Source organism: Pleurodeles waltl, chromosome 10, assembly GCF_031143425.1.
Source record: "Pleurodeles waltl isolate 20211129_DDA chromosome 10, aPleWal1.hap1.20221129, whole genome shotgun sequence".
In the NCBI taxonomy this organism is placed as follows: Eukaryota; Metazoa; Chordata; class Amphibia; order Caudata; family Salamandridae; genus Pleurodeles; species Pleurodeles waltl.
In genome coordinates, this window is record NC_090449.1 from 508949162 (window position 1) to 508964343 (window position 15182).

General features: G+C 46.2%; 1 protein-coding gene across 2 annotated transcripts in view; it reads left to right on the plus strand.

Moving 5' to 3' along the window:
* The window catches only part of LOC138261681 (D-serine dehydratase-like), a 496726-nt gene that overhangs the window by 450906 nt on the left and 30638 nt on the right, over positions 1-15182 (plus strand). For both annotated transcript variants that reach the window (XM_069210927.1, XM_069210928.1), the window contains exons 5-6: positions 5743-5864; positions 13786-13975. In XM_069210927.1, the coding sequence (XP_069067028.1) occupies positions 5743-5864; positions 13786-13975 (312 nt within the window). The remainder of the gene's footprint in view (positions 1-5742; positions 5865-13785; positions 13976-15182) is intronic.

Sequence of the window (15182 nt, forward strand, 5' to 3'; positions counted from 1 at the left end):
TATGCCTGGCCCCTCCACCTTTTCTGTAGTGCTAGCCCTTCAGCCTGGGTTAAATGTGTTTCTTGGAGCAACGCAATCTGAATCCCCCTCCGCTGTAAATGTGAGAATACCTTATATCTCTTAGACATTGTGTGCATGCCCCGTACATTCCATGAGAGAAATTTATAAGTGCCTAACGACGCCATAACTGTGTTTCAATCCCCATCTGTGACATACCCCATGCAGGGCTAGCATATACCACGAAGATCCCTACTCTCACATTATATAACCTCAGCAGACCAGTGTTAAACATCCACCACTCATCACTCCCCCTAAACAATCCCCAACAATTAACATCCCAACTCCCCTTCCCCGGGACAAAAGTTTGAACTACTCTCATCCAAACTTCGCGAAATGTCAACTAGATTATCGAAAGTGGGGTAACTCCTAGATCACAAAAGGAGTGGGCCATCGCCCTAATCCCCACTACCGGATTGCAAGATATAGTAGTACTTGTGGACCCCGGTCTCATCCATCTGGTGGGTACGACCGCCATAGTGACAGCTAGTACGCCCTCCTCACCGGCCACCATGGTGCCTGCCAGGGGAGGCTCTCATTACCAGGACAACTGGCTCAAGTGTAGTTCGATGGAAAGACTTTCATATGATACAGTCAGAAGTGCCCCGTGTTATGGCCGGGCCCGATCTGTCGGATACTTGGGAAGTCTCGGATTCATGGTCCGAATGAGATGGTTCACAGTCCGCAGCAGTCTGTACTTGGGATCCGCGATCAGAGCCGCTCAATGAAGCTGCTGCCTCCATGGCTTTTCGTCTCTCAGTTTGCATCTCCACAGGTGAGGGACTATTTACTATACGGGCCGTGTTGCGTTTAGCCCCTCTCCTCCGTCCATGCTCAGGGCCCTGTGCCGGAGGACCATTCCCCTCATGTGGAAGCAGATCAATCCATTGCCATACCTCCTCCGCCGTAGTGAAAAACTGTGTACTGTCTTTGGTCACTACCCTAAGCTTCGCCGGGAACAGCATGCCATATTGTAGACCCAATTGACGCAGTTTCTGTTTTGCAGCTCTGAAGGTGGCCCGTTGTTTCTGTACTTCCCGGGAGAAGTCTGGGAAGATACGAACCGTGTGATTGTCCATTGTGCGGTCCCCTTTGGCCCTGCTTTGATGCAACAGGTAATCCCTATCCCGGTAATGAAGAAGCCTGGCTATTATAGGTCGCGGGGGGGCTCCCGGAGGGGGAGGACGCGACGGAACTCTATGTGCCCTCTCGATCGCAAAAAAAGGAGAAAGTCCGTCGCCCGCTAAGTCCTCTCGGAGCCACCGCTCGAGGAACTCCGCCAGGCCAGTTTGTGGAACACTTTCAGGCATACCAATCACCTGTATGTTATTGCGACGCGATCTATTTTCCGCGTCTTCGGCCCTTAATTCCAGGGCCTTGATCCTGGTCTCCAGCTGCTGTGTAGACTTAGTGGCATCTTTGACCTCTGGAAGGAGCTCTTTAAGTTGTCTGTCGGTGGTGGACACCTTTTCGGCTAGGCGGCGGTGATCATCTCGCAGTACTGTGAGATCTGTGGCCAAAGCGTCGATTTTCCCCTCCAGTGCTACACGGGAAGCCGTTATAGCTTGTAGGACATCTTGAAGTGTGGGGTCGTCACGGCCCTCTCCTGAAGCGTCATTCCTGGGTTCAGGCGGGACTGCCTGTGCCTCAGCTGGGGACCCACCTTTTTGATCTATGTCCCTCCGGCGACCGACTTTACCCATTTTCTGGGGTATGGCTCCAACTCTGTCTGATCGGTGGGCTCTGGACCCCTACTCTCCCACCACCGCGCTGTATACTGCACTGCCAGAGGGATCGCCGAACTTTTTATTAGAGACTTGCTGTTTCTGGCGCTCGGTACACGTGTAAGAGGATTATCGCCTTCCAGTGCCAGCCGCACTCCGCACACTAGGCCGCTAAGAACCCCTGAGGTACTCCACACGCCAGGTAGATAGGACACTCTCTCTCCTCCCAGTCAGGGTGTGGACCCGTCGAGCCAAAAAGCCTTGCCGTTCGTGGAGGGTGCCTTCAAGCATGCATGACTCCCATCCAGTGTCTGGGGGCCCCCTGCACTCTCCTGTATGTAGCACTGCGCATCTAGGGGGACCCCCGTAGAGGGGGGCCGCATGCACCGTGTCCCAGTGCAGGCCAGGTTCGCCCCATCAAGTCGCCGACTTCTCCCTCCTCGTTCCAGCTCACCTGAGGCGGTCCATGGGGTCAAGCCTCCCAGAAGTACCCCCCGGCGCTGTCGTGTAGACTGCGATCAGACGTCCTCAGAGGGGAGCTGCCAAAGGAGCTCTGGGGGAACCCCGGAATTATCGCCTCTCACCTTGATCCACTCGGTCCTTCCCTCGGGTGTCGGTCGCCATGTTGTGTGTGCTCCACGGTCCTTATCCGAGCACAGACGCCGCGCTGGGCCCCACTGTTCGTCGGCGTGGGACCCCAGAGGGAACCACCAGGACCCCTTGTACTGCCTGTCTCCCAGAGGGGTGAGCGGGAAAGGAGCAGGGAATTGCTTTAGTGGCTCTTCTGCCACCGGGGACGCCGTTCAGACCGCGGCCGCCATCTTTTTTTTTTCCCGCGGCACTCCGTCGGCCGCCAATTCGGCCCCGAAACTCTCTTCACTCCGGGACCAGACCCCTCAAAATGAGCCTCGGGACCCCTGCGCATATTCAGCCGGGCAATGGAGCGGTTTGGGGGTCCACTGCCTTTCAGGCTGGACCGGAGTGGGAATCGCTGGCAGGAGCCTCACGGAGAGGCTTCCTCTGCCATCGGCGTCAGGCCACGCCCCCCCACTGATATAGGTACTGATAAAGATAATATAGTCCAAACCATATTCTTCAGCTTCATAAATTATCTTGTTGCCTAATCTCCCATGCCACCACCAAATGGTCGGACTAGGTTACAGGGAGAAGATGTAATTCTGGTTCAATTGCATATTTAAATTTAATTTCATAAATATGAATCCCTGATTATTTTCTAGGAGTTTTACATATAAGTTTTATATTTCCTTCATGTTTTAATGTCGAAAACATACAATATTATGTTCAGGTGCAGCTAAGTCTGATCTATATGAGAAAGTATAAAAAGAAAAAATACCATGTAATTCATCAGCGTAGGTGTTTGGAAAGACATAACTAATGATTTGGGAAGCGGTTGGTGTTTGCACATTTGCCTAAATACTGGTACTTACTCGGATTGTGTCAATATAGGCAGGAGGACATTGGACTAGCTGTAAGAGGTCATTTAAATGTTGGCAGATTCAAGTTCTCTGGCCCCACTTATAGGAGCTCCTATTTTTAGGTCGAGCCTAGACAGTGCGCACGCGCATTCTGCAAGAGCTGTTGGAGTGAGTAAAGGACTTTGCTCCCCCCTGATGCTTCCTGTTGCTTACCACAGGTTGAAGGCAGTGTCACTCTTCTTTGCTGCCACCTAACTGATTTGGCAGCCGATACGTCACTTTCTGTTCTTGGCTGAGGAGCAAGGGCCAAGTACATTTTAATTACGCCTGTTGCTTGGACGGACTATTTTTAAAAATTGTTCCCTGCCTCTTGTGTTTGTTAGTAAGCACTCATGTTCACACACACACACACACACACACAGTTCGTTTTCCGCGTTTGCCCTTCACTTGTTCCTTACTTTATATAAACAGTAAATACATATAGTTGTGACGTGTGTGTGTTTGTGTGTGTATGTTTTGTACAATTATTTGTGGCTTTATATAGCATGAAATAGACCCAGTTATTGAATCCTCAACATCGTCTGTCCCTGCACAGAGGGAGAGCTGATACTGCAATATTCACTGTACACGGGGAAGCTTACCCCATAATATTTTGCAGGACATTCTTTTTACAACACATTTTTGCCTATAACTCAGCCTGTGGTGGTCCTAGGACAATGGGCTCACCACCGTAACATACAGAATGATGTGCTCTTTCTGTCCAGGCCATCTTCTGGGTCATACTAGGTTAGAGGGGACCCTAAAATCATAATCCCTTTAACAATTTAATGTATATTTAAACTGTCTTATAGCTGGAATTTTTGTTTTTACCGATAGAGGAGTTTGTGTTATAAGGGCCTTCTTTATAATATTTTGACAGCCCTGCTAGGCCTTCAAATGTGTAATGCAGTATGCTCTCTTAGGGCTGAAGGATGATAAATGCCCCAAGGCATGTCTACGCCCCTTGAGGCCCCCACCCAGTTAGGTGCTCCCAGGCCTTTATTAAACCACTTACGCTGGACTCCCAGGCCTTTACTTTATTAAGCCACTTGTACAGGGGATACAGTGTCGTCAGAAGAGCTTTTGGCAGCGTTCTGTGACACCGTACTCTGGATGCTTTTGGCTCCACATGGACATCTAGCCACAACCAGTGGTACTGCAGTTTCTGCTATTGACTCTACAGGGGCATCTACCCACGACCAGTGGTACTGCAGTTTCTACCGTTGACTCTACAGGGACCTCTAGCCACAACCAGTGGTACTGCACCCTGAGCTATTGACTGTACTGGAACACCTAGTGACTGCCTGCAGCACTGCACCTTTGTGTCGTTGACTCCACAGTTAAATGTTATTTAAAAGGTCTGCTATGCCTGAAAATGTAACACACAATGTCCTCAAAGGGCTCATTACATGGCTACACTGCAGTGTTCTGTCATTCTTTTTTCATGTGGTTATGCCCTCTAGGGGCTGACTATATGGTTACATGACCATTTTTCTTCCAAATTCTATTTTTAATGAGGTGCTCTGTAGAGGCTGTATGGACCATTGCAGTCTAATGCCAAGAGTGTGAAGGCATGCACAAACACAGTTTATTTCTGATAAAGGTTTAATGTGCTGCATGGCTTAATATTTATAAGGTCCCAAAAGCGAGATTGTCATAATCATTTACAATGCCAACAGCTTTAACGCTCGCTAATGCGAGACCTATTGCATTGCAAATCCTTGTTGTAGTATGTTTGTGAAATACAAAATAAAAATGCCAAGGTGACAAAAAAAGCATGCTCGACCATCAAAACTGCCTTAAGTGGGTTCTCTGCAACACGGTTACACTTAAGGCAGTGAAATGCTTATCTGTCTTTCTATACATGATAGGCTGTCCTCTGCTAGGGGAGCGTAAACCAGGGCCTCCAGTTCCGTGGCAGGCTGCCCTCAAGGATCTAAATGACCCAATAATCACTAAGTTAAGTCGAAAATCCAGTTTATGACTTCAACCTCCAGCTTTTACAGCCAATGGCATATCCGTAGACTCCAGTCTCTAAAATGTTATCCACATGTGAACAATGGTTACCTGCAGCCCGACTAGTTACAGCATTCCACATCTACAGAGATTAAACCAAATGACTTGCTATTAAATGGTTATTACCTTTATTTATTCAACTTAGTTTTATGCTGCCATAGACATTTCATGATGAAGTCAATCTTTACGTGTTTATAGTATCTCTAAAGATCTTTGGATGGATTAACTGCCCGTATTTGACATTATCTAATATGGCATGGCCCCAGGTTTAATCAATGTATTGCTAAAAAATGATTCATTTTGATTGCAGACTATCGATCCTGGACACTTGCATTCAATTCTTGGTACCACTTCAACCCCCTAGGAAACAGTAACCCCGACCACTTGTTCCAGTCACCATATCTTTTACCCATCAAAAACCCTGGAGGTATTTTCCAAAACATTGAGCTTTGCTTTCTCTTTACTTTCAGGCTCCAGAAGGCTGGGGTGGAGTGTCCTCGAACCAGTATTGGCTCTACTCCTTCGTGTAGTCACCCTGTACCTGACATGGGCAAGCTTACAGAGGTGCACCCGGGAAATTACATCTTCTACGGTAATTTTCAGTCTTCCTGGCAGCTGGCGGCTCAGGTTTGGCACTGCTGTAAGCATTTGGAAGAACAAATGTGATTCAGATTCTTGAAACCTGAGGCTTGGGAGAAAAGCTTGCTGGCGATGATCAAGCTAGCTTTGTGACACAATCAAAATTAGTTTTCTTTCCAGCACATTTCTTCTCTCAAATATTTCTATATTAATTTATAATATTTGATTGTTTTTTTGAAGGACAACCAATCTATTTACAGAAAAGCTGTAAAAAACATAGCATCTTTTCTTCTGTGCGTTTTATGGATGTATTCAGTATAGAAGTAGTGACATTACTTCCCATTTATGTTAAAAGGGATGAACCATTGTCATTCTTGGGTTCATCTTCTACAACCCAAGGTAGCGTTCCTGTATGACCATAGGCATTATTGGATTCATATTCTTCCATGAGTATATGGATAGTTATGGTTGGTTACTCCTGTTAGAACTAAGGTGATATGTTCCCAAGCTAGGCCTGTCATGGCATGCTAGTACATAGATTCGATGAAGGACCATTTGTAGTTTTTGATAGTATTCCCTAACGGGTGAGTAGTGCGCTATACAAGTACGAAGTTTACAGTGTTTACTAACAGAAAGAGCATACCTCAGAAAGGAAACATGTTTACCATGATGGCTGCTGTCACTGGTATCCTGGTCACTATGAGTGATAGGTGCATGCCAGACCATGGTCATGAATGATTTTAACTTGACCAACAAAGGGTAATTATCTATAATATATGATCTAACAAATGTAAGTGAATGGTAAATGGGGTTGTATGATGAAATACTGGAGGCAAAAATATTGAAATACAAAACTATCACCAAAATAATATTGAGGATTAAAATATAATTTCCCTATACTTTTGCAAGTAAAGGAGAAAATATTGACTGTAGAAGAGAACATATTGTCACAAAATAGGTACTTCTAATAAAGTTTTGATATTATACAATATATTAACTTTAAATAAATATTACATGTAAAACAAAATATAAATATATGCTTTATAGTAGATGTTAAAAATAAACATATATAATCAAAATATTAAAATGAACATTAATAATAAAATAAAAAATACTATTATTAAAAACACTTGTAGGGAATTAATTTGCTATTCCCACTCCAAAGTAAACAACATAAAGAAAAGTGTTGGACTTTGGAGAGGTCAGATTTACTATTCTTACTCCAATGTAGATAACGGTATGGAAAGTGTGAACTTTGAAGGGGCCAGACTTACTATTCCCACTCCAACAAAATGAACAGTAGGTAAAGTGTTGGATTTGGGTGTGGCCAAATGGACCATTCTCACTCCAACATGAGCAAACACTAGGGAAATGTTAGACTTTGGAGGGGTTAGGTTTACCAGTCCCAGTCCAACATAAGCAACAGTAGGGAATGTGTTACACGTTTATGTAGTATTCCAACCCCAGCCTGAGCAACAGTAGAGAAAGTGTTTGGTTTTGGAAGGGTCAGATTTACTATTCCTACTTCAGCATAAGCAACAGTCGAGATTTGTTGAATTTTGAAAAACCTGAATTTACTATTCCCCCAAATGCCAAAAAAATATATGTAATTAAAAGGATTGTGATAAAATATATTTTAACAAATGGTACTTTAAAAATATGTATATTTTAACATTACAAGATTCACAAATAATTGCAAATTAAAATTGATATTATCAATCAAGAATGTATAAAAAATAAAAACACTTACAAATTAACCCCTTGGGTGCCAAGGACGTAACAGTTATGTCCTCTGCTGCACTGCTCGGTGCTGAGGACATAACTGTTACGTCCTGGACCCTGCCCAACCCCCTCCCCTCGGCAGGGATGAAAGGGTAATTGTTTCCCCTTCCACCCGACCCCGTGACATCTGATGGCATCAGCGCGCGATTGCTCGCTTACCTCATCAGAGGACGCCCCCATTGCGCTGGAAGATCAGCTTCCAGCGTGATCAGAAGAGAAATCCTTGCATTTCTCTTCCGATCGGGGGGGGGGAAGGTCAGAGAGGCATCTAAGGAAAGGATAGTCTTTTCCTTTCCCTTGATGTCTTTCTTAGCATTCTTGCAGCCCGATAGCTATGCAGGCATCCCCACTAGACACCAGGGAGTTTGTTTACTTTGTGTAAAACTCCTCAGGGAAAAGTCTCTCCCCTACGGGCCAATATATTTTAGGCCATTTCTGCCTAAGGGGGGCAGAAAGCACTAGACACCAGGGATTTGGTTTTTTTGTGTCAGTTTCACGAAAGGGAAGCGACCCCTTAGGCAAGGGTCGCTCCCCTGGGGGGCATATTTATTTTAGGCCATTTCTGGCCTCTTTGGGGGGCAGATTGACCTATTTTAATTCAGCCAATCTGCCCCCAAGGGAGGCAGAAACCACTTAGGCACCAGCGATTGGTGTGTGTCTGTTTTGTTTGGGAGGCAGCCCCTTGGGCAAGGGTCGCTCCCCATGGGGGCACATTACTGTTGGCCATTTCTGCCCCCTTCGAGGCAGATGAGCCTATTTTTGTAAGGCCCATCAGCCCCCAAAGGGTGCAGAAAGCCCACTAGACACCAGGGAAGATCTTTTTTCAAAAAGAGATGGTGGGGGATATGACCATACTTCCACCCCAAATAAATGGGGACAAAGTTGTTCTACCCACCGGTGGTCAGATGGGGCTGCCCACAGATGTTACTTGCTGATCACAATAGGCCACGAGCACCAAGGTGAAGGCAGTGATCCAAGCTCATCTGTGCAGAGCAGGCGTTCTAGTCTTCCCCTATCTTGACTGGCTGTTGAAGGCGGGCTCGCCCCAGGCTGTAGTCTCCCACCTCAAGACTATGGCAGACCTCCTGCACTAGCTGGGGTTCACTATAAACATGCCAAAGTCACACCTAACTCCCTCTCATACACTACCTTTCATCAGAGCTGTTTTGGATACAGTGCAGTTTCGGGCTCATCCTCCCTAACAGCAAGTCCAGGATGTTCATGCTATGATTCCGATGTTTCAGCCTGTATCCTGGATTTTCGTGTGAATGACTCTGAGGCTGTTGGGCATCAGGGCTTCCAGCATCTTGCTAGTGACATATGTCATATGCAGGCTCTACATTGGGACCTGAAGTTCCAGTGGGCGCAGTACCAGGGGAATCTCTCAGACATGGTCCAGATCTAGGAAGGACCTGTGCGAGAGATCCGGAGTGGTGGCTAACAAACTGCGATTGGGTCAGAGGCAGATTCCTCTCCCTTTCCCAACCAAATCTGACAGTAGTGACAGATATCTCCACCTCTCCCAGATGGCTGTCCCATCCCAGGAGCGACAGAGTATAAACTCCACATCAACCTGTAGGAAATCCCTGCGATCCAGCTAGCATTGAAAGCTTTTCTACTCTCTCTCTAAAGGGAAAGATGGTGCAGGTGCTCACAAACAACACCACCGCCATGTGGCGCTACAACAAGCATGGTGGGATGGGGTAATGGACCCTTTGTCACAACACTTTGCGCCTCTGGAGGGGGCTGGAACGGTAAGGCATATCCCTGGTGGTTCAACATCTGGCAAGCTCTTTGAATGGCAGATCAGACAAACTCAGCCAGAAATGTCTACTAGATCACCAATGACGTCTCTATCTAGTGGTGCAGTGGGGAGAGCCTTGGTTAGATCTGTTCTCCTCCGCAGACAATGCACAATCTGTGCAGTTTTGCACATCTCAAGTGGAATTCAGGCCTCCTGTATTCCTTTCCACCCATACAGCTTCTGCCTAAGAGTTTGTCAAGAAGCTCAAGAACAACCGGGCCCAAGTAATCCTTGTGGCTCCTCACTGTGCACAAAAAGTCTGGTATCTTGAGCTGTTGAGAATGTCCATCGATCCTCCAATTAGACTGCCTCTTTGGAAGAATCTTCTGTCACAGCAACAGGGAAGGGATCTGCACCTGAATCTGTCCACTCTCCACCTTCTTGTGTGGAGATTGAGCATGGGCACTTGACAACTTTTGATCTTCAATCCGAAGTCCGTAACGTTATCTTGGCAGCCAGACGTCACTCCACCAAAATGGTATATGCCTGTTGTCGGAAGAAATTTGTGGCATGGTGCACAGACAAGTCTGTTGACCCCTTTTCTTTCTGAAGATCTGTTGTTTATAGTTAGTTTATTTGGCCCAGCATGGCTCTGCGACGGGCAATCTCAAAGATTATTTGTTTGCAGTTTCTGCTTTTTCAAGGTTGCCTCATCAACCTTCTTTGATTGAAACCCCTATTTTAATTAGGTTACTTAAAGGCCTTACACATATGTTTCCTTCGTCCCCTTTCATTATGCCCAATGGAATTTGAATTTGTTTTTTACCTTTCTGATGTATACTTCTTTCGAGCCTCTTCACATTTGTCCTCTCAGGCTTCTCACTTTGAAAACAGCCTTTCTTGTGGATATTACATCTGCCCGCAGGGTGGGTGAGCTGCAGGCATTGTCATCTAGCTCATCCTACTTTCTGACAGAGTGGTGCTTCGCACTAGGGCCTCCATTCTGCCAAAAGTGATTATGCCCTTTCATGTAGGCCAATCCATCACCTTACCTACTTTTTACATACCCCCACATCCTTCTGAGGAAGAGGAGAGCGCCCACTGCCAGGACCCAAAAAGAATGTGTTTGCAGTGCAGTAGCGGACCATCTTCAGATGGATCGTACTCTGCATTGCGATCTGCTACGCACTGGCCAAAAAGCAGCACCCTGAAGGCTTGCATGCTCATTCTACTTGAGCTACAGCTGCAACCACTGCATTAGAACGTGGAGATTTAGTCCTTGGTATCTATCAGGGGGCAACGTGGGCACCATTGCACATGTTCACCAGACACTACTGCCTGGACAGCCCGGTCCAGAGGGATGGATACTTTGCCCATTTAGTCATGCAGGACTTTCTAATATGATCTTGGTTTGCAGACCCACCTCCAGGGATGGTATTATTTTGTTATCTATTCAGAAGGCAAGGAATCTGCAACTAGAAGTCTCTATCTTTTGACTGCCAGGGTTAATGTGGCGGTATCACTGCCAACAGGCTTGCGGTGTATACCGCCACATTGAGAGTGGCGGGTTGGCCACTGCCAACCCACCACATCTCCACTCATACTGCCATGGTGGTATGAACCGCCGGGCCGGAGATATTCATCTCTGACCCTGCGGTCGACAGAAGACCGCTGGCGACATAATGAGCCGGCCTACCAACACGGTATCCGCGGCGGTAGCACAGCCACGAAAACTATGGCGGTAAGGCTACCGGTGACAGGGAATTCCTCCCTAAAGTCACGGCACCCCCATCCCCCTAAAGTCACAGCACCCCTCCCTGCATACATGCACACGCACCACGCATACACCCATTCATCTCCACTTTCATACACGTATTCACTCACACACACTCACACGCATTCAGGCACACATCCACACTAACATACTCACACGCATACACACTGTCATGCAGACACGCACTCACTGTAACATTCATACACGCATTCACTCACATGCATACAACCACTCAAACACCACAACACTCAGACTCATTCACACACACATTCATACACACATGCAAACACCACACACACACAACACCCCTCGCCCTCAAGCCCCCCTGTTCTGTCAGATGCCCGACTTACCTTATCCGGCCAGGAGGTCATTCGGCAGGGAACGGGAAGGGGCGCTGCTACCACTGGCAGCGCCCCGCCAGCAGTACACCGCCAGGATGTATTAATGGTCTTAATACGGCTGGTGGCGTCCTTCTGGTGGGGCAGTGGAGGTGGTAGCACCACCCATGCGCCTCCGACCGCCAGCATGGCTACTGCCGGATACCTGCTCAAAGTGTGGCAGAAATCTGGCAGTAACCATAATAATATGGTGGGTGGGAGACCGCCAGCCTGTTGCTCAGAGACCGTCAAAGTCCTAATGAGGGCCATATTCTAGTTGCAGTTTTCTTATTGACCCACCCATCCCTCCCCTCTCTGTGAACTGATTTCTAGGGGCAGGGACTCCTCTTTCAGGGCCTTAGTTTTGACACACCAGTAGTTGGCGTTCTTCATGGATCTGTGCTTCTGGTGTGGAAAGTTGTGAAAAGTAACTAACGTCAGCACGCCAGGGTGGTGCCTACCTAGGTCCTAACGTAATTTCTGTCACTACTGACACAGAGCTGACCGATGCCAAGTGCTCAGGGGTACTGCTCGAAAAATTCTTCAAATCAAGCTGGCAGAAAGTTAAATGGTAAGGAATCTGCAACTAGAATGTCTCTGCCATATAAGGCTTTAACAAAGGTAAGTAACTTGTTCATACATATATATATATATATATTGGATATCCACGTTATCAGGATGATTATGGCAGCGCACTCAGCTGTCGGTGCGGGCAGCAGGGGTAGACCTATTCCCCTCCTTACTTTCGAACTAAAGATAAAAGAATTACCCCCCACTCCGATCTTGTAGTGAAATACAGTTTTATTTGTTATTCAGCAAACATCAATGTGTTTCGACTCCAGCGAGTCTTGTTCACAGTCCAATACCGTGAACAAGACTCGCTGGAGTCAAAACGTATCGGTGTGGCAGTACAAAATCACACAGCAACAGTTTAATTGCTATATTATATAATATATATATATATATATATATAAGAGAGAGAGAGATAACACTTCCCAACATGCTACCTCAAAACTCTATCACCCAGAAAAACACAAAATAAGGCTTCAAAAATTATACAAAAATGTGATAGGTACTACTAAGAAACATTTAAAGTTACATATTACAATCAATTAATAAACAAATAATGGTTTACCTAAAGCATACCTGTCAGATGTTACTTCCTGGGATTTGGAAGTGCTGATAAAGTAGCATCAATGAAGACGATTCCATTCCCCCGTTTTCACTACGAGCCTTAGCTCCTAGTGTTCAAGTTACACACCAGTCACCACTCCTCTTGTAAAATTCCAGGCTTACCCCCACATGCCCACTTTCTCCCTTACAGCAGCCTGTTCTCCCCCTTCAAGTCTCACTCCCGATTCCTCTGACCCCAAAACCTCAGTTCACTTTGACAAATAGACAACTGAAAGTAGAAAGACATTTTGAGTCATAAAGCTTTTGTTTCCCTAGTGAGATGCATAAAGGTTAAATGACTTGTTAGTGCGGCTACAAAAAGGAAACTAATTCATAACCTTGGCCAATGATAGCTCTCAAAATTTGACAGGCCATGGCTCAGTAGAACATTTGGACCGTACCACTCTTTGCCAGCACCAGCAGCCACCAAAGGCGAGGCACGTCCAGAGGGTATATTCTCACTGCGGAATGCCCATTTGTAAACGGGGCAGTGTGTTCCATTTTATAGCCAATTTGTAGAAGGAAGGCTTCCATGCCAAAATGTAGGCTGCAAAACATAGACTGGAAAACATCTGTTGTCCAAAAGATCTATCATGCATAAATATTTAACTCCAAAAAATATGTCCTGTTTTAAATTCCTATATCCTGAACATCCCACTTTCCACCTTTTAGGTTAAGTTCTCTTTCTAACGCATTGCAACATATCTGGACCATGTGCTTGTTTGTGCTTTTATATGCACATCAGAATTTTGAATAGAGATATATATGAATGGAAAATATTGTGGCATTCAGTGTTTTCTAAGTTATAGCCATATATGTTTTTTCAGCTCATGTCTTCACATGCTACCCTTAAGAGATGCTTACAGCTCCGGGTACCAGCTTTGCACAGTCTGGGGAGCTCCTCTGTGGAAGAGTATAAAATTGGCATAATTGGGATGGGGTGCTGGTGGAAGAGCATGAGGCGCAATGCTGGGCTTTCCACCTACACACTCTGAATTTCTTCCAGTGTCTGTCTTTTTTGCTCATTTATTTTATTTTATTGTAATAGTTGTTAATAGATGTGCACTCTCTCCTGCCTCCGTAGATGCACAGCAAATGCTGATTGGCAGCTGCAAGAAGGATGACATTGCCGTACGGGTGCTGACCAGAGTGATTGGCCACTATCCGCATCGCAACCAGCTGCTGGTGGACTGTGGCTGGACAGGGCTTAGCCTTCACAGCCTCGGGAAGCTGCAGTCAGGTTACGCCATCATTGAGGGCCATCCTGACCTGAAGTAAGTATGAATGCAATTGGTCTTTGGAAGGCCGCTGCTAAACAAGAACGGGAAAAGAAACCTTTCAGAATGCAAGCTTGTTTGTTGAGATAGCTTGATTTATTGTGGACTGTTCTATCCCTTTCCTACATCATGTTGTGTGGCCACTTTTTAGGGGCAGAAATGGAGAGTACAGATCATGGTTCCATAATTCCTGGAATGTTATTTCCCAATCTCTTCTGTTGTGGTTCTCGGCTCGTTTGGCTGAGCTGTGCTCTTTAGCTGTTCCTACTTTACATGTGCACTGCTAAATCTCTTATCTGGAATCACCTGCAGAAGGTCCTTCTGGTGCTCTCAATCTCCCAGGGCAGATCTGAAGAGAGGAAGGTAATGTTGAAAAAGGGCAACAAATACAAATTGAACTTCTGATATTTCCTGTAAGCCTCTCGTTTCTCATTAAAGAAAGCTGTGGTTAGGCCGATGAACTTACTATGGTGATTGCCATTCAGAGGCATGGATCAGAGCTAATGTGCCAATTAGATGGCTTGTATGGCAGCCCACCAGCCTCTAAATCAACATTTTTACAGATTACATTATATATTTTGTGTAATAACTATCAGTAGTTCTAGCTATGTTTCTTGCTTGGTGGTGAAGGCAACCAACTGGGTGCTGTGGAGCATTTGTTGAAAATTGTCCAGAACTATCATGTTTAAGTGATCCTCGACTAGAACAGGAAGATACTGAGCGAGGGAAGGCCCTATTTCAGGACATAATGGTTGATCTTGTTGGACTTAATGTATATTGCTGTGCCATTAGATTATTTTAGGGTGTCACAACTTCCATCGGCAGAGATGTGGTTATATAGATATTAAAGAGACGCCATGAGCAAGTGGGCATAGAAACGCACATAGCAACACCAACAGCACGGTCCAAGACTTGGCATGTCAAAGTAGGTACCACACATACACACCAGTACACAGCATGGCATAGTTTCTGCTTCTGGAGCCTCTGTGTGCCCTAACAGGTGCTCTGGCTCAGCACAGCCTCACAGAGAGCATCCCCATCGCTGCCTTGCCCACGCCTAAAACTGTATTCATATCAGCTGCGGGGAAGAGTGGGGAGAGCAGAAGCCCAAGGTAGAGGCACCTCTGCCATGTAAGCAGTGAGCAGCATTTTTGTTCCTCCCCACCATTTAGCACCTCTTGGTGGACATCAGTGGTTATATCCT